Here is a 24,204-nt window from a genome sequence, read left to right as displayed (position 1 = left end):
TGTATTCAAGAACAAAACTGTATGTAACGTTATACATTATAACAAAAACTATATAACATATATGTGTATATATGTATATAACAGTGCATATATAAAATAGCTATATATATATATATACACACATCCCACACACATATACAAACATTGTCATATACGTAACAATATGTATGTATATATTCCCCTTCTCTGAAATCCATCTAGGGCACGTGATGAGAAATATTCTGCCTCATTACTCATTGCCACATTTATATGAGGTTCCCTCCCACCTCTTATGTCCCCAAACTTGAGCACACAAAACGCACATACATGCACACACACACATGCACACACTTGTATGCTCACATGCGCAGACACACGCTCGGAGGCTTCCCTGGGTCCACTGAGGACCACGGAGGCATCGTTGCCCACACCTGCTCCCCGGTTTTGACACTTCTTTACAGCACAAAATGAAGAGTCCAGCTCCTGGGAAAGTTGGTGAAGTATCTGTAATTTTCAGAAACCTTCACACTAACTGTGTTGGAGGATCTTGTTTGTTCTGCTAGCAAAACGAGGCAGCTTATTGCAAAGATTCTTTAAAATCCATTTGCTCTTTAAATCTTCACAGGCTCCCCCGAGCTTCGAGCTTTGATTTAAGCCCTCACACCTGCAGAGAAAGCACTGGATTTCCTGGAGTTTTTCCCAGTCGCTCGGTCCCCTTTCCTCGTGAAGGAGCAGAGGTGTCTGCAGGACAGCGAGGACAAGCCCTGACCCCAGATCTCAGTTTCTATCTGGAAAAGAACGAGGCTAGAGGAGAGAGTGGCTTCTGCACCTCGGCCCCTGGGACTTGCCTGGGAGGCTTGAGAAGTCACAGGAATAAGTGCATCAAACTCCCTGCAGGTTCTACTTCACTTCATGGCGAGGAATCAAAACCATTTCACTAACCAATTCATAAATATATTACAGAGTATACACAAGAATGTGAATTCATTTTTAGAACAAACGGGAACTTCCATAGGAACTGGGGAGGACGTGGTGGGGTGCCATTCAGACACCCTCTCCGGACCACCCCCCATCCCCAATCTCCCCCACCAGGAAGGCTGATGAAGTGTAGCTGCCTCCCTTTTTGAGAACAGCCTCTGCCAAACAGACAGAGCTGCCTCCTCACCCAGGGTCAAGCCCCTCCCTGCCCCACAGCCCACTTCCACCGACCAGCTGACGTGGGGTACAAAGGCCAGGCAACCCTAAAGGGTCAGACTTCCCCATCGGATGAGCTGAAGCCTACTTGCAACTGTGCTGCAGCTCAGCTTCTCCTCTGCCCGATCCCTCCCCCCTCCCTCACAGGCGCGGGTCCCAAGAGCATCCCTGTAAATTCCTGCAGGCTGCCTCAGCTCTGCTCCAGGGAGCTGGACCAGGACAGCTCCCGCAGGCCACATTCCTAGCAGCAGCCCTGCCACCCTCCCCGCCCATTCTCATATCTTCTCCCTCCCTCCCTGGGAGGCATGTTTGAGAAGATGGGGTCTCAGCTGGACTCCGGGCCAAGCTTCCTATGGCTGGGGCGGGAGGGGTCCCCTGGCAGAGTTCTGGGTGAGGACCCCTGAGACCCAGATGCCTGTTCCAGTTCTGTCCTTGCTATCTTTGGACTCCAGGCAGGTCACCTCATTTCTATCTGCCTCAGTCTCTTCACCTGCACAACGAAGAGCTTGCTCAGACAGAGCAGACACTGCAGACGGATCTCCCACTGGGCAGGTCTGACTCACGGGCACGTTTGTTTGATTTGTACGGAGTTTGAGGAAAAGAGGAATACTTGCTGGTTTTAAAGTAAATCTAGATTTTCGGCTTCTCTCCAACAGTAGGGAGATTTCTCACATTGAGTCATTCTTCCTCTTGGCAACACGGGGTGATGTGGTGGAGGTTCCCTTCAGACCACAACCTGGCTATCTTTCATTGTCTTTCTGGCCTTTGAAAGTGGTTAGTCTTTTTTAAAAAAAATGTTTCCAGTTTTATTGAGAAGTAATTGACGTACAGCACTGTGTAAATTTAAGATGTAGAACATGACTTGACTTACATATACTGTAAAATGATCACAATGCGTTTAGTTAACATCCATCATCTCATATAGATACAAGAAAAAATGAAAAAAATGTTTCTTTTTTCTTGTGATGAGAACTTTTAGGATCTACTCACTTAACAACCTTTATATATACCATGCAGCCGTGCTAACTACAGCCATCGTGGTACTTGACATCCTCAGTATTTATCTTTTAACTGGAAGTTGGTAAAGTTTGACCTTCATCCATTTCCCCCACCCTCCTCCTCAAACCTCACCCCCCATAACCAGATAACCACAAATCTGATCTCTTTTACTATGAGTTTGGCTTTATTTCTTATTTCCAGATTCCAGATATAAGTGAGACCATATAGTATTTGTCTTTCTCTTTCTGCCTTATTTCACTTAGCATAATGCCCTCAAGGTCCATCCATGTTGCAAATGGCAGGATTTCCTTCTTTTTTATGGCTGAATAATATTCCATTACATATGTGATATATATATCTCACATCTTCATCCATTCATCCATCAATGGACGCTTAGGTTGTTTCCATGTCTTGGCCACTGTAAATAATGCTGCTCTGAACATGTTGTGTTTGCCAAAGCCAGGTGTTTTCAACAAGATGGAGTCTTTAGAAAGAGGGGTCAGAGAAAGCCTGCTTTTCCCCAGGCAGCATCCTCAACAAGGTATTGCAACAGCTCTTCGCTCGCTCTAGCAGCCCAGATGCCTCTAACTAGCTTGGCTTCCAGAGTCAGCTGTGAGGCAGGCCAATAGTTTCCAAACCTGGTCACCGTTGGATCATGGGGAGAGTGTGCCAAGGAAGCAGATCCCAGGCACCACCCTGCCCTGAGATCTGGATTTAGTAGGTGGGGGGTGAGAGCTGGTAATCTGCACCATTAGCAAGCACCTGGGGTTTCTAATACATGAGGCCCTCACACCACATTTCAGGAAATGCTGGGCTTCATTATTCTCCAGCAGCCTTGGTAGTAAAGAGCCGTCGTGTCAGAGGAGATGTGTGGAGGAATCCAAAGAGCTTGAAAACCCTGACTCATTTTTCCCTGGAAACAAGGACTCTGCTGGAGCAAAAGGAGCCAGCCTGTGTCCAGTAAGCCTCACCTGACACCAAGGGACCCACTCTTCAATCCAAATGTATCAATCTCGTTAATGCTTGGCCAGTAGTACCTGGTTGCTATGAACTGAATGTCTGTGTCCTCCCCAAATCCATATGTTGAAGCCTAAGGTGGTGCCTTGGGAGGTGATTAGGTCATGAGGGTGGAGTACTCATGAATGGGATGAGTGCCCGTATAAAAGAGACCCCAGACGGCTGCTGAGTCCCTCCTGCTGCATCTGAGGACACAGTGGGAAGACAGCCAGCTGTGAGTCAGGAAGCAGGTCCTCTTCAACAGACACCAAATCTGCCAGCACCTTGACCTTGGACTTCCCAGCCTCCAGAACTGTGAGAGAGAGATTTCTGATATTCTTAAGTCACACTGTCTATAGTATTCTGTTACGGCAGCCTGAATGGACTAAGATACTGGCTGATTGCTGGAAATGGAAAGCAAAGAAGATGATTTTTGTGCCTCAAGTAACTGAGTTGCGTTGCCACAATACTTGAAGTCCAGAGCGGGAGCAGAAGCCTGAAACAAACCTGCCTTTCAGCAACGAGGTACTCACGGGTGTGTCATGCGTCTGAAGTTGTCGAAGGGACCCTGGATGCGCTGCCTCAGCTCCTGCGCCCAGCGGAGCCTCCCAGCCACAGCAGGCATGTTCTTATGCACAGAGGAGAAGCCTGGGGACAGGGCACAGCAGACTGAAGCGAGGCTCCAGGCCTGAGCCCCACTCTACTCACGAACACTCCCCCACCTCCCACCACTTACTGCACTTTTTGCCTCATCCACCTCCACTTGCTAACGTCACCCTGGGCTTACACTGAGATGGAAATTCCTGGGACATCACCGAGTTCTGCTAAGGGGGAAGGAAGAGTGCCCTTGGGAAGAACGCTAAACAGCAACAGAGGACAGCCATTCCCAGCCCAGCTCTGCCACTCACTGGCTTTCTGACTGCACACCTGTGACTTTCAATCCAGCTGCACATCAGCGTCACCTGGGGCTCTTCTAGAAACACTGAGGCCTGGGCCCCATCCAAGCCATTCTGATTTGATTGGTCTGCGTGGGGCCTTGTCATCAGTATTTTTAGAAATCACTCAGGATAATTCTAATTGTACAGTCAGGGTTAAGACACACTGCCTTGGAACATATGTATATATATATAACTGATTCACTTTGTTATAAAGCAGAAACTAACACACAATTGTAAAGCAATTATACTCCAATAAAGATGTTTTAAAAAAAAAAGACACACTGCCTTAAACAGACAACTTAATCTCTCAGGCACTTAGGTTTTTCATATATAAAATGGGGATAATATCTTCCTCACTTAACTTCCAGGGTTTCTGTGAGAATTCAGTAAGATTATGTATGAGACAGGCCATGTGGATTACGAAGCCCTTGACCAGAGTTAGCACAGCCTGGATATTCTCACTTCAGTCCATTCAGTGGGTTTGTTTGCTTATAATCAGTTGTCAAAATTAACAATTGTAAGATTTCATTAAAAAAAAAACTCAGTTTCCAGCTTCTCTGATAAAACTGGGAAATCTGGCAACCATCAGCCCCCGTTCTAACTAACTGTAGGAGCTGAATATTGGTCTTGTCCTTTAGTTGACCATGGACCCCACCACTCCCCGATGCCTTACACTCAGCCCAGGTCCAACACTGTCATTTTCTACTTGGCTTTCATGGTAGGCAAAATTCTAAGATGACACCCAATGACCCTCACCCTTGCATGAGTCTCTCCTCTTTAAGTATAGGCGGAAACCGAATGTGATGAGATATCACTCCTGTGATGACGTTACTTTATATGGCAAATGGGAGATGACCCTGGGTGGGCCTGACTTAATCAGGTGAGGCCTTGAACAGAAGAGTTTTCTCTGGTTATTGGCAGAAGGGGAAGTCAGGGATCTGAAGCATGAGAAGGATTCAACATGCCATTACTGGCTCGAAGATGGGGCGGCTATGTGGTTAGGGACAGGAGGGCTTCTAATCTCTGAGAGCAGGCCCTGGCTGACAGCCAACAAAGACACAGAGACCTCAGTCCTGCAGTCACAAGGAACTGGATTCTACCAACAAAAATGAGCTGGGAAGTAGATTTTTCCCCCAGAGACCCCAGAAGAGAACTTGGCCCAGTTGACTGATTTCAGCCTTGAGATTCTGAGTGAAGAACGCAGGCACACCAAACTGGGCTGCAGACCTACACAACTGTGAGCTCAAAGATGGATGTTGTTTTAATCCACTAAGGTTGTGATAATTTGTTATGCACAACAGAAATTCAATATGCATCTGAAGGTGTTTGAGTTTTCAAACTCTGCATCCCACTGTGAGAAGTCAGGAGGATGGTCCCTCATAAAGCTGAGGCCAACAGATTTTTCTGGGATGACTTCCTAAGTGGAAGCCATTCTTAATGACCTCACTGTGAAACCTGTTTATAGAAATAGTGGTCCTGTTATGCCATTACTTAAAAACTTTTGAAAATTTCCTGTTGCCTTTATGATGAATTCCAGATTCCCTAACAGGGCACTCAGAGCACTTCATGATCTGGCTCCAAACTCCATGGCTGACCTGATCTCCCTCTATATACCTTGTTTGGCTCAGGCAGGTCCAACTGGTCACCTTCCACACCGTTTCCTGCCTTTGCATCCAAGACCATTGCCTCTTCTCCCTGGCTGTCCATCTCCCCATCTTTCAGGGTCGAGCTCAAGGCCACCATCTCCATAAACTCTTCCTCCCATCTCCCAGCCCAATTCATCTTGTTTTGCTACAGTTTTTTATAACTCTGTTCATGCCAATCGCGTTCCTTGAAGAACCACCTGTTAGGATTAATTATTCTCTCCCTTATCCTGACCTGCCTCTGCATGCGGTGCCCACAAATTTACCTTGCATATAGCAAGGCCTCAAGAAACATTTGCAAAGCTGAACTGAACTTGTGTTTGACTTTCAAATAGACAAGACAGGTCATCTAAGAATTACAGTAACCTCAGTGTGTTACTGCCCTTTGTCAGGCTCCTGCTGGTTCCTCCTTCCAAAAGCATGGTTGATAAGGCATTGGAAGGGATAAGAACCTTTTCTCAGGCATGTACAAATCTACTGTGGAATTGAGGTACGTTAAAGATTAATCAGTGTGGCGACATTGATTGAGGGTCAACTCACACATTATGCTGAGGTCTACACTGACCCGAGGCAGTGGTCAGGACTTCACTGCTCTGGGTCAGTCTGCCAATCCTGCCCTAGACACAGGGAAATGCACAGTTCAGTGAACTCTTCAATCACCCAAGTCTAGAATTTCAAGCAAGAAGGTTGTGCTCTTGGAGAATGCCCTGGATTCGCAGCAGACGTGTAACAAATACAGAAGAGTGGCGCCCTTTCTGGTAACAGACGTCCCCCATTCAAATGTGACAACAGCTTACCAGGCTCCACCTCCTCCTGGACATGCTGACTGTAGACCGTCCTCACGGCATCCAGGTCCTCGCTGAACATGCCGATGAGCACCAGGTATTTATCAGATGTGTCCTGTGCTACCAGTGGTCTCTCCAGGAGGTTTCCTGCGATGTCTAACAGCTACAGAGGCAGAAAAGAAGGGAAAAAGTCACAGATTCAACTTTTCCAAGGTTACATTCATCTTGTATCCTGGTTTTTCCTTAATATGTCTGTCCACAAATGTAAGAGGGTCAAAAAACCGTTACTGTGCAACTGGATGGATAATTATGAATCGGCAGAATATTCATAGTCTGTCCCTCTGGTCTTTGTTTCTGAAGGAGGGATTCCTGTGTGTTGAATGACATACCAGACCCTGCCGTGTTGTAAGAACCTGGGTAGAGGGTGAAACAAAGAGAAAATGAAAGATGTCAGAAAGGGTAAGCTGATGTACATCATAAAGACCTAATGCAGATATGGAGGGTGATGACGGAGAAGAAAAATGAAGCTAATAGGCTGGGTGTTGGGGAGAATCGGGAGGGCTAAAATTTGAGAGTGGGGACCAAGAAAAGAGTTTCAGGGAGCAGTTGCCCCCAGAAGGCAGTGATTGCAAGGATACTTTGCAGATGTTTCTTGTGCATCAAAACTGCCCTAACCCCTTGGTGGGAGCAGCGGGATCAGAATGTGAAATGCTTTTAATCACCTCCTGGTTGCTGGACTGTGTTTCTCTGATCCTCATGCTACCCTGAGACAAGGTCGTGGAAGACTCCAGTTATATTTAGGATATAACAATACATGACTTCTAGGACCACCCAGTCTTCCAACCCAAAATCACCAAGATCTCTGGAGACAACAGGAAGTAGCTCTCCCTCCATGGAGCCACAAGAGAGCAGGTCTCCACCGAGTTCTCGCTCACACATCTTGCTGAGAGGTACAGAGGTGTGGGCTGAGGGACCTCTGCAGCCAGCCCACACCCTCGGACTCAGGTTCTCTGACCTGGACATACCCCTTCTGGCCATGTCCATGAGGCACACCTAGTGGTTGAATGGTCTTACAGCAGTAACAGGGGTATCTGGACTCAGGGGTCCCTACTTCCCCAGCCTGAAAAGGCACTTCTTTGCACGAAATTATATACATTGGAAGCTTTTGTTTTGGCTGAAGGAGGAGGGAAGGGCTTTGATTTCTTGTTGGTGGGATGACCAAAAAGAGAAAACCAAGGAGGCAGAAGGGCCCGAATGGTTATGGTTTTCCTACAAGGTTGCACAGACTGGGTGGGCAGCCTTGTTGAGAAGAGGTGTTGGAGCCCAAAGAAGAAGAGTCTGCTCCGTGAGAGCCCTTTGAGACTCCGGGTATGAGCAGTGTTGCTTCAGGACTTGGTAGCAAAGGGTGTGCAAAGTTGGAAAGGTCTCTCGCTGCTTCTGCTCAGAACCCTCCTCCACCACAAAATGCAAAGATTGGGGTGTTTGGAACCCAGACAGATATGCCCTTGGCATAAATGTAGATGCTGTCATGGTGGGGATCATCAGAAGAGCAATAGTAAGACCCCCGAAAGCACCTTCCTGGGCAGATGACATTTTTAAGGGAGACTGTAGACAAGTAGCAACGACACCATGATGTCAAAGACAAAGCAACTTCAGAGTATATGTGAGACACCTGAAGACGCCTTGAAATCCATGGTGCACAGGGATTTATGGGAGGGATAGGGCTGGACATCCTCAAGGCAGAAATGGGGTTCCAGCTTCACCAGTTATGAGTGGTAACATCCCAATTAGCCATGACAGTTAATGGCGAAAGGGATTATTTTATAGACACATATAAGCCCTTCTCTTGGAATTAAATACTTGGAGAGAGAAATTCTAAAACTCTTCCTGAGTTACAGAGTAGTAGGTATTTATTAAAGAATACATATGTATATTCTTGAATGAGTTAAATATATATATGCCCAGTGTTCTAGAACAGCATGGTTTCACACATCCTGGGTTTAAGCCTCTTCTGCAATTGTCCCACAAATCACCCAGTCTACGTTTGGACATGTTCAGTTCCTGGAAACTTACCTACATCTCAAGGAAGTTTATTCCATCTTTAAATAGCATTAACAGAAACCTCTTTCCTCTACTTGGCTAAACTCTGCCTCCTTGTAACCTGATGAGTCCTGTTTCTAAACCTTCAGGCTCTACAGAATAAGTGCTGTCTCAGTTTATGGAAGGTCTGTTCTGTTCCACTAAGTCTTCAGGTCTCACAACCCAGATCTCTCATTTCTGTAGACGTTTACCTACTCATCGTCCTAAACCTCCCCCTCCTGCGCATTTGCGTACCATCTGATCTAGGCAGCACAGGGCTAGGGCCGGTGTCTTCTTACTCCAGTTACTTGTGCTTGAGTGGTTTGCTCCAGCCTGAACCAACCTGACGGCAGCGGTTAAACAGCCGCGGTGTTGCAGAGCCATGGATTTAGGATGGTGACCACAGCAGGCTTCTTCACTTTCAATGGGTACTCTACTAAGGCCCAAAGAAAGCATTCCAGAAGAAACTCACTTACAAAGCATTTTTACATCATCCTGTTTGCAGAAAAGCATTAGCTGTCAACTTGAGAAGCCCAGTTCTGCACACTCCCTTGCCCTGCGACACCCACAATACTGCTCTAACAGGAACAATTCCTCTCTGCAGGAACAAAACAGTTGGAAGAGGGCGGGGAGAATAAAGCATGGGGTGGCTCCCCTACTTTACAAACCTTGAAGGCGTGCTCCAAACCAGGGGCATCATCAAAGGCCTGGATAAAGACAGTCCCCAGTCTCCGGTCAAGGTCTTCTACTCCCTGATTAAACTCAGAGACAACATTTTCAAATTCCTGAAGAGACATCACATAGACGTAAGGAAACATGATATTCTGAAGGCCCATCCTGCTGTGTTCTTTACTATGAACATGTGTACTCAAATCGGTTATGCCACGGACTTATTTTAACTTTCCACAGTTCACCATGGCGTGCCTTAGTGTTTATCCATGTAGATAGCTACCCTATTACTGCAGCATTTTTTGCCTAGACACTCTAGGCAAAATGGTGCAGAGAGCTGGATGTGAGGTTGCTACGCTGTCCCTCCTGTCTGGGCCCCACCTTCCAGACCCTGAAGCCCCTGCTCTCACCCGCCACCTCAGGCCACTCCAAAAGCCGCCTCAGCAATGGGGCTATTCCATCATTACCCCCTACTTCCCTTCCCCCCACCAAGTGAAAATCCTATTTTTTTCAATGTAAGCAAACTGATCTGGCCATTAGGAGGAAAGTAAGCTAATTAAACTAGTATACACTATTTCTTCTAACTACACTTTAATTGCTTAAGACAGCGGCTAGCTATTGTTCCTAAGGTTGCCAAATTCAGCAAATAAAAATACAAGACACCCAGTTAAATATAATTTCAGATCAATAGTGAATTTTTTTATAAGCATGTCCCAATTATTGTATTTTATCTGGCAACCCAAAGTGTGCCCTTTCTTCGAATGTAGCAATTTTCAGAGAAACTTTGTTAACTCAAATCTCTAATTTGTGGAATGGTTATTTCTTATTATTGCCTTACAGTAGCTATGCATATTTTTATGAAAAGACAAAGAAAAGTAGGAAAATGTAGTAGTATTTTTCTACTTCCCAAACCCAACCATATTAGCATTGTAATATGTTTCCCTGTGCATAGGATTTTGTTTTGCTTTATCACACGGTAGCAAACATATGGTATATATCTTGCTTTGTACTCCAACTCTTTCTTTTTTACTTTAGACTAATGGAATTTTTTGAAAGTGACATTTCCTGGGTTTGGCCAATTAAGATCCCCCTAGACATTGGAAGATGCTCAGAGCAGATTCTTGCTGAATTTCTCTCTCCTTTTCCCTCAAATACTCTCAAAATTCCTTCTCCAGCAATTCAGCCATTCCCTTCTCAGGGAACTCCATTCCCTACTTCTGTACTGACTCTTTTGCTTCTTTCTGTTTCCTGCAGGCTTGGACTCACAGGTCTCAGTTCTCCTGAGCTACAGGTTAGATATGGGCCCCTGTGTCCTGATCCTGGAAGATGCAGCTCTAGCCCTTTCCTCATCCTAAGTATTTCCTTGGGAACCAGGGTCTGAATGGAAAACTAGGCTACTGCGTCACTCACCCCTCCCCAGACCACTAATGAAATTCTGCCCAAGTGTGCCTGGCCTTCACCTAGCAGTCACTGCTCAAAGCTTAAAGCTTTGGGAGCTGCAGGGCAGCCACAGCCTCCACCATCATCCCATCCCCACCTCAGCATCTCTGAAACTCTGCATATAATCTGCTTGGAGAAGTCAGCAGTTGGAAGAGGCCCTCCCCTGATCTTTCTCCTGACACAAAGAATAATTAAGAGTGGTCTCTGCTGATAAAACCATGGGGACCACAGAGCCAAAGAAAATGCACAGGGAAAATGCAAGTAAATACCCAGACCCTACAGGCTACAGGCATCTGAGAAAGAGACAAACTTGCAAGTTAGCTCTTCCAAGCTCTACCATGCTTTGAGGGTCCAAGCAGTCATAGGAAGACTCTGAGAAGACCCTGTACATCTCTTGAAACTCGTTGTACATCCGCTGGGCCTGCTGGCTCAGAGCACTCCCTCTGATGCCACTAAACTCAAGCTTTCCCAATTTGTGGAAATCCAAAGTTGTCTTCAGAAGATCCTATAAAGACAATTTGCAATAGAGTTAAAATAATAATGATGATGATAACAACATCAGATGACACTCAAATTAGTATGGGAAGGGCTGGAAATTATATGGGGGTGGGTGACTGCTTAGGAAAATGTGAAGCCTGATTAGTTTTGTAACCTTATTATTAGATCGGGTTGGTATAAATAACTCTTGGTGAGACTTGATAACGAAGAGAAAATTCCGATAAATAAAATGAACATACACACACAAATCAAATTTATGCTTCAGCCTCTTTCCGTGTTCTCTAATAAATAAAATATAATAATAACATTATCTACATGGCTAGTGGCTTTATACCTATTTAAAAAATTAATTTCAAATGAACCATGTTATGTGGTTCTAGAATGACAGGTATTTTGGAGGATATTGACAGGAAAGTGGATCCTCCAAACAGTCCGGAGGACAAGCTCAGAGGTGGCACCAACATTCTCACCAATGACTTCTGCTAAGAAAAGACATCTGCGGGGCGCCCTTGCCGGGCGTACATGCTGCGGTAGACCCTGTGGCCGGCTGGGTGGTGGTGGGCGAGGACAGCTCTGTGTTGGGACAGTAATAGTGAGAGTGAATCAAGTCAATGCGGGCTTAGGATGTAGGCCAGTGCCGGGCACACAGTAAATAGGCAGCGAGTGTGCATTACTGTCACTGTTGATGTGGCAGTGGCCCAGCTGTGCTCAGGATTAAGTGACAGGTGACAATACAACCTAGAGCCCTGGGGAGGACAGGACCCTGCCCGAGTCTATCGAAGATGCTTCACCTCTGATAGGATGGAAGCCTTCAGGACACGTCTAACGTGACAGACTGTACTTACCTCTCATTAGAACCCATCGAAAATCACAAAACCTCCAAACCAAGACATTCTCCCTGTTATCCCTTCCAATCTGTGTGCTTACCTCTTCAACAGGAAAGAGGGAAATTAAGGTACCTTTATGTCATTTTGGCAAACACGTGGTGTGGACCCCTGGGAGCCGGCTCTCTATCCAGAGGAGGTTTGAAAGTAAAGAAAAGGGAACACTGACATGAGGCTGGAAACCCAGCAGGCCCTGGCACCATTTCAGGGAATTCCCACTGCCACTGGCCACCGCTATGGGCTGACCCATTAGGCTAGCAGAGGGCTGCCTATCTCCTTCCTGTCGCTGGGACACCAAGTCCAGCAGCAGAGACAGAGACACTGGGAAGTGCTGAGAAGTGGCTGACTTCCCCGGTGTTGCCAGGTGGGTGCCCATCCATGCAGCCTTGGGCAGCCATCTAAGAACGCTTTTTGCTCAGCTGTGTTCAGCCATGGCCGTGAGCAGGTGGCTGAAGTGGGAGAGGAGAGGAGGAGGAAGAACCAGCCAAGGGAAGGAAGACATACACCCAAACCAGGAGATCTTGCCAACACTGGGGAAATGGGGCAGTCTTTATTTAAACACACGTTCAACTTTGAAAACAGCAGTCAATTTGATTTAAATGAAATAGACTTAAATAGTAATTCAAGTCACTCAAAAAGTGCTTAGTTGCTGTCAGTGTGATAGGAGAAACATATTTGTGCAGTGGAATGTCACCTGGGTCCCCATTTTTCATAATTCTGTGGATGTCAATTTCAACTTTTAGGAAATACCCTCTAACCATTTTATTTATTTTTTAACATCTTTATTGAAGTATAATTGCTTTATAATGTTGTGTTAGTTTCTGCTGTATAACAAAGTGAACCACCTATATGTATCCATATATCCCCATATCCCCTCCCTTCTAACCATTGTAAAATTAAGGCAGATGCATCTCGATGCATTTGATTACATCGGAAAACTAGATGATAATTTTGTTATACTATTTTATTTCTCAAGAATTCTTGAAGCATGGTCCTGGGTGGTCACTGCAAGGTGTTTTATCTCCAATCTAACAGGCGAATCATAGGTATTAGAAGAATTCTTACATAATCATTCTATTTTTGGAGAAACTCTGGTCACCCAAAACAATGGATATTTACTTTGCTTTACTTAACAAACACACGATGGGCAATACATTTATTTAGGGTTCAACTCCAGGTCTTAAACCTTTCCTTACCCCGCCCCAAATAAAAAGAACCTCCCACCCCACTTTTCTCCTGCACTCTCTATGCCCTTCCCCTGCGTAAGCTTTCTTTAGAACTCTTATAATACTCTGGCATTATAATACACTATTTGGGATTATATTACATTATTTTCTATCCATCTTTCTCAGTAGGTTGTAAACACCCCAGAGGTGTATTTTCAGTCCCTGGAAGACTCCCAGATGCTGAAGAAATATTTACTGAATGAATGAAGACGTGATCTTTGACCTTTGACTTAGCGACAGCACCTCCAGGAGAAGGTGACAGGGTGGTAGAGACTCTAGGAACATTGGATTCAGAGCAATTGGAGAAAATAAGGAGAATTAGACAAGAGCAGAGAATTAGAAAGCAAGGCCAAACTGTGTCTTTAAATGTTTGAAGGGCTTTGGTCAAATGCAAGGCAGAACCTTGCATGGTCCTGCTCTGAGGGCAAAACTAAGGCAAATGAGTAAATGGGACCCAAGAGATTTGGTGTCAAGTTGTAGGTTGAACTTATACAATTTCTTATACTTGACCATTCTGACCTACAAGAAATAGCAATTTCATGTGGTTCCACTCCATAAAACAGAACCATCTCATGCCTGAAAGGCTCAACCACAGACTGGGCTGCTAAGAGAGGTAGTGAGCTCTCCATCTCTGGGTGGATTTTAGAAGTTTGACATTACGGAGGTATTGTGAAGAAGATTAGTGCATCAGGTGGGAAGTTGTCTTACCACCGTAGTAACAGATTTATAGTAATCACGGTGACTGTATCTTTGATTCCTAAAATATTTAAATGTAAGCTCTTTTCTTGTTTATTTAGAAGTCCTCACAAAAAAAAAAGGCCATTAAACCAATAAGAGGTTTAAATTATATTTTTAAAATATCCATTTTTAACCGTCATCGTTGTAGACACACGAAATTCATTACGCTATATACAGGCTGAAAATGGCAAGTTCAGTGGTAGGACAGAGGGCATCGTGGAAAGAGTGTAGGATACGGCACAGATCCCTGGGTTCACACAGCCCTGGTCTGCCATTAACCAGCTGTGAGACTTAAAGCAAGACATTTGATTTTTCTAAGCTTCCTTTTCCTAACCTGCAAATAGGTTAGAGTTACAGCGGAAGTGCCTTTGTACAACTTCAATAAACAGTAGGTGCAGTAATTAATCTTCATTACCCCGGTGTCATTAGATCAGGTTGGTGGCTGAGAGATGTACAATAGCTAACACACAGACGCTCCTTTTAGAGACAGAAGCTACATAGAGCATGGGGTCCCAGGCAGCTGGCTGGACCAGCCAGCTACTATTCTAACGAAAAACTGTGCAGCCTTTACTAGGGTGGTGAGGGTGGGTTCCATCTGTGCCGTGACCCCACAAACAGCAAGCCTCTTCTCGGGAGAGGCCGCACATCTTAAAAGAAATGCCTTCAGAATTCATTAAGGGCGAGCACAAAGCAGACATTCATAGATGAAAATCTCAAAGGTCATTGGGAAACAGTTTTCTTCACCTTCTGATGGAGGCCGATCTCATGCGGCTAATGTCCTACGTGACCGAGGGCTCCGGCCCGGCTAAAACAGAAGCAGCCCAATTAGGCCAAAATGAAAAGAGGCAGCGAAAGGGCTGGAGACTGAGGAAAGAGCAAAGGAAAAGCGCTGTAGATTCAGACAGTTTATTACGTATCTGCCCGCTAATTACCGCGCATGAAGCCTCAGCAGGAAATCATCTTGTCTCCAAGTGAATCACAGCTTTACAGCAATTTGACAATGAAAGAAATGGGGGTTCTCTCCAAGCTGCTTACTTACTACATTGTTTGAGGGAAGAGACTTCGGGGAGAAACATAAACAGGGCACCTGCAGAATCTGCAATATTATGACACAAAAATGAACTCTCTGTGTGTGATGTGTCCATGTGTCGTATGCAGTGTTGTGTGCACACTGTATGTATGTCCGTGTGTGTAGTGTGTGACTGCGTCTGTGTATGCACAATATGTGTGGTATGTGAGTGTGGTGTATGTATGTGTAGTGTTGCGTGCATATGTGCAGTGTCTGTATGGATGAGTGTGGTATGTAATGTGTATGCATGTGTAGTGTGTGCATATGTGCAGTGTATGTATGTGTGTATGTGTAGTGTTGTGTGCATATGTGCAGTGTGTATGTGTAGTGTTGTGTGCATATGTGCAGTGTATGTACGAGTGTGGTGTATAATGTGTGTATGTACTTGTAGCGCTGTGTGCGTCTCTGTGAGTGTGGTGTGTATAATGTGTGTGTGTTTAATGTGTGTGTGTGAGTGCATGCGCACTGAAGCACGGAGCAGGAAGGCAGGGTGAGGGTAGGAATCAAGAGGCAGCTGAAGACTCTCTTCCCCTTTGATTTTTGACTGTTGCTTCAAATTGCAAAGATTTTATATACTTTTGGGATTTCCTTAGTAAGGCCCTTTCATGGAATGGGAATTATAATTTTACCCAAATGACTTATTCAGAAAAAAAGACCTAGAAATCATGTGGTAAAAATAGTATGTGCAAATGCAGGATAGAGTGTGTCAGGACAGAAGAAAACCACAAAACCAGTGTGGGACCCTCAAAAGGGAGGGAGGAGGGAGGGAGGGAGGGAGGGGAAGAGACCTTTAGAATCGCTGGGAGACGGCTGAGTTTGGTGGAAAGACAATACTTGGAACCCTGTTCCCCTGGGTACCGGGTACCAATCCCAGGTAAACCTCGCTGAGCTTGTGACTTTGGGCAAGTTCATTTATGTGTCAAACTTAATGGTGCTCATTTGTTAAAATAAAGGTTCTTATATCCAGCTCTTACGAAGGTTTTAAGGCTGCAGTTCTGGCACGAGACAGGCTACTGAAAGTTGTTAGTTCTTTCTTGGTCTATCCTTCCTTTCCCTCCCAAGGGCTGGCACGCTAAGAGATGAGCTGCGTCATGGGGATGGAGAGGAGCAGGAAGAGGAGGAGGAGGAGGACCGCGGTTTGCGGAGAAGGCAATTACTCCGCGCCGCTGCAGACAGACCTGCAGGCGGACAGCACCTCCGGCCAAGCAGGCCCTGCCCCCACCTTCACTTAGCAGGTGCCCAGAGGGGAAGCATCAATCGGCACAATAAAACTTTCTTGTTTCAAAGAGCAAGAGCAAAAGAGCAAAAGGAAAAAAGCCACACAAATCAGAGGGAAAAAAATGAGAGAGCGCGATGAAGACTAAAAACCAGCCCTAAACAACTTAACCCTGGACACGAGCAGGCAGAGAGGGAAACGCGCTGATGTCATTTTATTAACATCTCGGGGGCCACGAAGTGTACAGAACGGCAAGATGTATAAGGCCGGGTTCATGCTAATTCTTGCTGGAGAGAAGTAGATTAATCTCATTTCAAACAGGCATCCATCACAGAGATACACAGAATGTTAACTAAAGGGCAACATGAAATATGCCTGGAGCAGATCGATAAGTCTGTGTCCCACTGCACTGAGCTGAGGGGGGAAGAGACGAGGGAGCTGGGGGCCAGGGGGTGAGTCTGAGCAAGTGTCTGGGAGACAAAAGATGAAAGGGGAGAAATACCAGGACAAGGGAAAGAAGCAGCCATGGGAAAAGGGAGAATCAGGTAAATGTAGGGTGTACAAAGACCCAAGAGAAACTGAAAGAGAGAGAGAGGAAAACAGGGAAGGGGAAGGGAGACCAGAAGAAAGGGAAGGAAGAGGGAAAAGGGAGGCAAGGCGAAATCGGTGGAGAAAAGCAGTGGTGGAATTTGGCCTAAGAGCAGAGAAGTGAAGCAGAGCCAGGGACCGAAAATGGAAGAGGGGAAGGAGCAGGAAGACAGAGCGGGTGACACTCAACTCATCTTCTAATTAAACTGGGGCAACTTCTTTTTATGCACCTGTGCCCTTGATTCAGAAAGAAAAAGCAGCCTGAGAGCAGACTATTGTGAGGGTAATGACTCCAGGGAGACTGGTGGCCTAGGCTGCTTATTTTTACTGAATAAACCCAGCAGATTAGGCGCCCCAGCGTTAGGATAGCTGTCTATATGCAAAGTCCCATCATTAGCATGTGTGCAGCGCCGAGCACAGCCCAACAGCCTTGCAGAGCTGAGCGTTGCTTCCTGGCCTCCGGGTGAGGACCACTCTCAAGGCTGGACAGCCTGCACACAGTAAAGGCAGTTGTCTGCCGCGTTCACCCTGGCGGCCAGGGGCAGGGTGCAGCAGGAGAGTGTCTGTCACCTCTGGCTGAACGAGAGCAAAGGGGCTGGTGCCGGAGAGGAAGGGACGGAGTGGAGGGGGAAGAGGGGAGGCTGCTCATCAAGAGTCACGGTAGAAACGGCTGCGGAAAAAGGATCCATTTAGGATAAAGCTAGATATCAATTATTTATACTCTCTGTGATCCCGGTGAAGGATTTAAGGTGAGCCTTTCGTCTCGCTTTCTCGCTTATACATTTTGTCTGTCTCTATTCCCTCTCCCGTCTTCGTTCCCTGGAGAATTCCTACTCCAGTTCTGAAATTCATTTCCTCTTGTGCTCCCACCTTCTCAGACCTTCTCTAGGTTAGAGACCCCTCCTTCTTGCTCCCAATAACACGCCAATTTTGCTTTTTTCATGGCACTTAATACGCCTCAGTGAAACTTCCTGATTCTGTGTCTTTGCATCTCTGGATCTCCTCCATCTGTCTCTATCGTCTCCTGGGCCATGGCTACTGGTCCATGGGCTTCTTACAAGCAAAGCTGTACCCCAGCCACCGTCCTACCTCCAGGTCCCAGCTCAGTGCCTGGTGCATGGTGCCTGGTGCATGGCAGTGCTGGACCGATGCTTTTTGAGCTGGAATGAACAGATTCAATTTCACTCTCTCCTATCCTCATAATCCCATGGTTTGTGCCACTTATCACAGCCTCCCCCAATATAGCCCCTCTCTTTTTCCCAAATCTCTGCTGATCATGCTAGAAACATGATTCTGATTCCTTCTCAGTCCTGACTGCTATTGTCTTAATCTTGAACTTGACCCTGAATTTCCCAAATTAGTTTTAGGACAAGTATTTGTTTTGTTTTATTATGCCCACTACTCTCCCTGCAAAGTTCAATCAGTAAATACAGAGTTGCAAAGTGTGAAAACACCTGTTAACCACACTAAACTCTAAAACAATCAAAAGAGAAAGCCTTATGCTTTCTCACCTTGGTCCTTAAACTAACATTCATATTAACTTTTAAAAAACTGCTGGAGGGGAGCCACAACTTTGAGCAAAAGTCATATTTCTTTTGCACAGGGATTCATGCTAGTCTTGTAGTTTTCAGAGCAACCCTGAGGGTGGGAGAGTAGAGTTCAAAGCAGTGGCTTTGTGGGAATGGCCAGCTGCACCCGGTCAGCTCGCTGGTATTTTGCATGAGATTTCTAGCAAGAAGATTATGGGTAATTTGAAAAACAACTGTATTTGTCGATTGATTCCTTCGGCCTTCTTTCTGAGTCTATGATCAGAATTTCCTAAACTTCTAGTACGGTAAAACTACCATTACATGATAACCAATCAAAATAGTTGTTGAATCATGGGTTTTTCCAGCCAATGGGGGGTGGGGGTGGGGCAACCACCATGTTGTCTTGGACCTTTTCTTACTCTGTTTTTTGTTTTTTACTTTTTCATTTTTTATTTGGTCATCCTATAGGCAGACACAAACATGGAATAAAGAAAAGAAAGGCCAAATTTTGATCTAATAATACAGCATGGGAATTGCAGATACATTATAATTCTCTTAGTGCATTCTCCATACACAAAATGTAATGAAAAGGAGATAAAACTTAATTGCCATTAGAGAATAAAATAGGATTTCCACTTACATCTTGAAAGGCAGCTAGTCTTAAAAATTAATTCATTTGGGGACTTCTCTGGTGATGCAGTGGATAAGACTCCACACTCCCAATGCTGGGGGCCCAGGTTCGTTCCCTGGTCAGGGAACTAGATCCCACATGTATGATGCAACTAAGAGTTCATTTGCCACAACTAAGAAGCCCACCTGCCACAACTAAGACCTGGTGCAACCAAATAAATAAGTAAATAAAAAAAAATTAATTCATTTGATAAATGTTCAGGTTTCTTCCTCACTTTTTTTTTTTGAAATCTTAAATACTATACTTTTTTAAAAAATTGAAGTACAGCTGATTTACAATGTTGTGTTAGTTTCGGGTGTACAGCAAAGTGATTGTTATACATATATCCATTCTTTTTCAGATTTTTTTCCATATAGGTTATTACAACATATTGAGCAGTTCCCTGTGCTGTACAGTAGGTCCTTGTTGATTATCTATTTTATATATAGTAGTGCGTGTATGTTCATCCCAAACTCCTAATTTATCCCTCCCCCCACCCTTTGTTAACCACGAGTTTGTTTTCTATGTCCCTGGGTCTATTTCTGCTGTGTAAATAAGTTCATTTGTACCATTTCTTTTAGATCCCACATGTAAATGATATCACACATTTGTCTTTCTCTGTCTGACTTACTTCACTTCCTATGATAATCTCTAGGTCCCTGCATGTTGCTGCAAATGGCATGACTTCATTCTTTGTTATGGCTGTTACTTTCTGGATCCCTGGACGGCTCCCTCCTGCATGGAGCCGGGGGCCTGACAGGAACGAGAACACTCACCTGCACCATGCCCAGTCGCCCCAGGAAGCCATCCAATCTCACGAAGACCACAGAGGACTGGAAATCCCACTCCCGGACTTCCTGGTTCTCTTTGAAGTAAGAATGGAGATTCTCCCTTCTGTCCTGAAACACCAGCTTGAAGAAGCTCAAGGTGTCCACGACCACTTGCAGTTTTCTCTGACTTTCTTCCACCTCACTTCTCAGGAGGTCTTCTGGGCTGAGATAATTAGAGGCCTGGAGGGCAGACAGGTTAGTGGCACTAAGCCTGGCTACAGGTACAGGACGGCCCACAACTCTACCCAGCCCACAGCTCTCAACTGAGTAACTGCCCAACCAACGTTTTTCAGAAGCCTAATATAGGAAACGTCGGACCCCATCCTCAGTTCCACAGGTAGACTGGAACCTGGGTTCAAGCCATAGTCAGTGATTGAAAGTGACCAACCAGAGACAAGGAAACACAGTGAGACTTTCCTTGGGCTAGCTGGGGCTGGGCAGGTGTCCTTTCCAGGTGTTTCGTTGTGACTCATTGGTTTTCTATAGTAAATAATTCGAGTGCACAAATTCTTTGAACCAGAGGCTTGAACCTGGAAAGCTGTGAGTCTGAATCCACTGGACAGCTATCTTCACCACCACAGGGAGGGGCCAAAATAACTGGGTCCTGGTGACCTCATCCAGGCCTCACTGTAATCCAGGGCTGAAGCCAACCTTTCCTTGGACTTCTGAGATAAATGAGCCAATAGGTTATCTTTTTGTTGATGCTAGTTTGGGTTGGGTTTTCTTAGACTTTCAATCGTAAGAGTCCTGGCTGACAAACATGCAGTGATGGAACATCGCTGGTCTAGGAGTTAAACAATTAGCTTCCGGTCCTGGGTTGGGTGACCTTTGGTGACTCAGTTAAACTCCCTGAGCTGTAGCCCTCATCGTTAAATAATAATAGTAAATTAACAAGGTTCTCCCTGCCCACCTCGCAGGGTTCATGCACAAATGACGGGGATGTCACAGCACTTTGTAGCCTTCAATGTGCTCCACAGATGTGAGCCAATCTGGGGGGCTGATCACCCAAACCTTGTTAAAGGCCTCATTCTGTTTACAGGTGCCCTCCCCAAGGTTTATGCTGCCCTGGTTGGTGCTACATGGGTCCCTAAGGAGCATAGAGCGTGTGAGCCAAGAAGCTGTTTCTACATAGCTCACGGGCAGTGAGTTCTTAGCACGTGGGGGCATGATGTGAGCCTTGCCATACAGGATCACACTGGAGCCTCACAGCCACCCAGCAACTCTCCGAGGCAGGTCCTCTTCTTCCCACCCTTGCACAGAGGGAGAGTGAGGCACAGGGCAGGTGAGAGACTCACCCAGGCACATACAGCTGACAAGTAGTGATGCGGGATGTGGCACAGGGACACCTGACTCCAGAGGCAGCATTCTTAGCTGCTGGGCTTTGCTACTGACCTAATACCAGGCCATTAAGATCCTTAAGGAGGTTGAAATTTACCACCCCAACCCTGCGCCTGACCCGGGTCCTCCTAAGGATCCCAGCAGGACTGAGAACACCTTTGTGAGTTACTGGCTGTGATGATAAAACAATTCAAGTCTGAGAACCCTTTGGACCCTAATTATTTCCCTGCCCTGAGAACAATGGACACTTTATTCTTCTCATGACTCGGAGCCATCCAGTGAGAGGTTGGGGAATCCTGGGCGCAAACCTGCTGGACCAGAAGGTTGCAGATCTCCTGCAGCAGCACCATCAGGCGCCCAGGGCAGCGGTATGGCTCACACGTGGCCCAGATCAGGCAGACCACGTGCAGCAGAGGCCACAGCCGTGGCTTCACCTCAGGAAACTCCAGGCTCTCGAGCGTTTCCAGGTGGCGGTGCAGCGGCACCAGGTGCGTGTGGATGTCCCGCGCTTCCATCAGAGCTGGAAGGAATTGGAGACGATGGTCACCTTCCTGGCTTGAGGCTCACACCCACGGAGCGAAGCCCTGGGGCCTGGGAGTGAAGGATCTGCAAAGCAATGGTTGCGATCTCTTCCTGCACTAAGGGAGCAGAGAGCGCTGGTCCCTGAAAACTTTCTAGCTCTTATGAGGAAACACTGAAAACAGAAGAGCCTGGGCAGCTGGGATAGTGGTCTGAGGAGGCTCTCTTATAAAAGTCCTGTATCTGGACCTCTTCCTGGCCCTCCCAGCCCCAGTCTGGTGCTCTGCGTGTAGAAGACGCTCAGTAACTGTTTGCTGTTTCCTTTGCTGCTGTTAACTCCAAGGCAATACAAGACAGATGATAGAGGACAGGTTTGAGAGTCAGAGAGATCTGCCTTCAAATGCCGATACATCAAATGTATGACCTTGGGCATGTTTAACCTCTCTGAACCTCATCAACAGGCTGAACAGTAACTAATTTAAAGGTTTCTCATGAAGGTCCGAGGGCAGCACACACAAAATCTTCATATACAGCTAGCTCAGTGCCTGGACCAAAGCAGGCATTCCATACATGGTAATGTCTCTGATAAGTATTTGCTAATAAAGAATCTCATGAAGCTCTTACAGAGGAGAAGTCACAGGGAATACAGAAATAGCCCAGGCTGATTATGGAAAGGTTCTGCTGGTATTCAAAGCCGGGAAATCTCCTGCCATTTCCTTTGAATGCAGGCAAGGAAAGAGAGCGGCTTCCACCAGCCATCCTGTGGTGGCTGAGAGGGGAAACTAGGAAAACCAGTAGCTCTGGGCACTAATTCTGCAGAGCCACTTACAGGGAATGCAAAAGTCCACTGAACAAACTGAACAGGAAGGGAGGGTTTATAAAGGCTGGTTCTTTCCTGAGCAGATAACCAGGCACTGTCATGTGACAGCAGATGGTCTTGGGTTTTATTATGTGGATGAAGCTCTGCATTCATCCTAAAGGAAACTCAAAATATATATGTATTACTGTATTTAGTAAGCAGTTTCAATATGCCAGGAACTGTCCAACTCACGAGACATATACCAACTCATAGAAAACCCTGTGAGGTAGCTTTACTACTCCACTTTATAAGGAAAGACATTAAGATCTAAATAACTTGCCTAGACTGTGAATCGGCCACCCCTGCTCAGCTGAGTAAAAGGAAGATTATACCCCAAGCTTATCATGTTGAAGCCCTGGCTTGATGGCTGTGGGGCTCACTACACACAGGAGTTTGAGAGGTGTACTTTATATCCCAAATGGACTTGTGGGAAGGACTATGTGAATCCAATATTTGAAAGTCAGATGTCATGGTAAATTGATTAGAGCAGCGATTCTTAAATGGGGGAGCTGATGGAAGTATCAGAACCACTGTGGGGTGGGGGGTGTCAGAATCCAACAGCCACTCCAATGAGCACACGCTCAGGCTTTCACATGGGCCTCGAGGGAAGAGAAACTGAGACCATTGTGCCAGAGGAGCTTCCTTTTTATGTTATATTTTTTAATAAGCAAAATCTCCTTTAATCATACAAATAGGCATGCCCCTGATTTTTAAGAGCTCAACGTTTGAGGGCCAGCTCATCTATTCCAGGGTGCAATCACCTTGGCTCACAAGCCAAATGAAGTCAGAGATGAACAGAGTTAGGCGCACAGCTTTTAAAAAATGCAAATATAGGGACTTCCCTGGAGGTCCAGTGATTAGGACTCCATGCTTCCATTGCAGGGGGCCTGGGTTCAATCCCTGGCTGGGGACCTAAGATCCCACAAGCTGCACAGCACGACCAGAACAAAACAAAACAAAACAAAATTCAAACATAAACCCCAGCTGCACAGGGATATGTGTGGTTTGCTGATAAATCTTTAACAACAAGCCCTTCTGGGACAAAAGCCTTGATCTCAAAAGTCTTTAGCATTTGCCAGTTTCTGGGGTGTAAATACTCCCAATCTTCCCACCATGTCTAATCTCAAGCTACTAACTTGCAGTCATTGAGTGCTAGGGAGGGCGCTTTGAAAAGGGTTGCGTACAGAGAAACTGTGAGCCAGTCCACATCAGCTCCAGAGAACCCCTGGCCTTTACTTCTCTCCACACACATCCGCCTACAAATATCCTGGACTGGCAACTGGGCCGTACTGTGCCGACCCTGTTCCCTAGTGGCCAGAGGCGAGAACTCCCCACTTAGTCTTTACTGCCCTGGTCCTTTCCCCTCCAGCGTATCTTTACTTCCGGTTTCCAAGGTTCTTCGTTGCCCAGTCAATTCCACTTCAGACAATCTTGCTCCCACACATTTGCCTACATCCTTTTAACCTCCTTCTTTACTTCCCACGTGCCCACTAATCCAGGACTATCTCTTTTCCTCTC

At 46.0% G+C, this 24,204-nt stretch overlaps 1 protein-coding gene across 1 annotated transcript in view; it reads right to left on the bottom strand.

Moving 5' to 3' along the window:
- DNAH9 (dynein axonemal heavy chain 9) overlaps nucleotides 1–24,204 on the bottom strand; it is a 299,063-nt gene that overhangs the window by 260,246 nt on the left and 14,613 nt on the right. The window contains exons 5-10 of the mRNA XM_030861390.2: nucleotides 21,617–21,828; nucleotides 19,917–20,150; nucleotides 11,060–11,227; nucleotides 9,282–9,398; nucleotides 6,547–6,697; nucleotides 3,702–3,816 (exon numbers count right to left, since the gene is read on the bottom strand). Of these exons, the coding sequence (XP_030717250.2) occupies nucleotides 3,702–3,816; nucleotides 6,547–6,697; nucleotides 9,282–9,398; nucleotides 11,060–11,227; nucleotides 19,917–20,150; nucleotides 21,617–21,828 (997 nt within the window). The remainder of the gene's footprint in view (nucleotides 1–3,701; nucleotides 3,817–6,546; nucleotides 6,698–9,281; nucleotides 9,399–11,059; nucleotides 11,228–19,916; nucleotides 20,151–21,616; nucleotides 21,829–24,204) is intronic.

Source organism: Globicephala melas, chromosome 20, assembly GCF_963455315.2.
Source record: "Globicephala melas chromosome 20, mGloMel1.2, whole genome shotgun sequence".
NCBI lineage: Eukaryota > Metazoa > Chordata > Mammalia > Artiodactyla > Delphinidae > Globicephala > Globicephala melas.
Note: the sequence above shows the minus strand (reverse complement) of the source record. Positions and strands in the feature narration are given on the sequence as shown.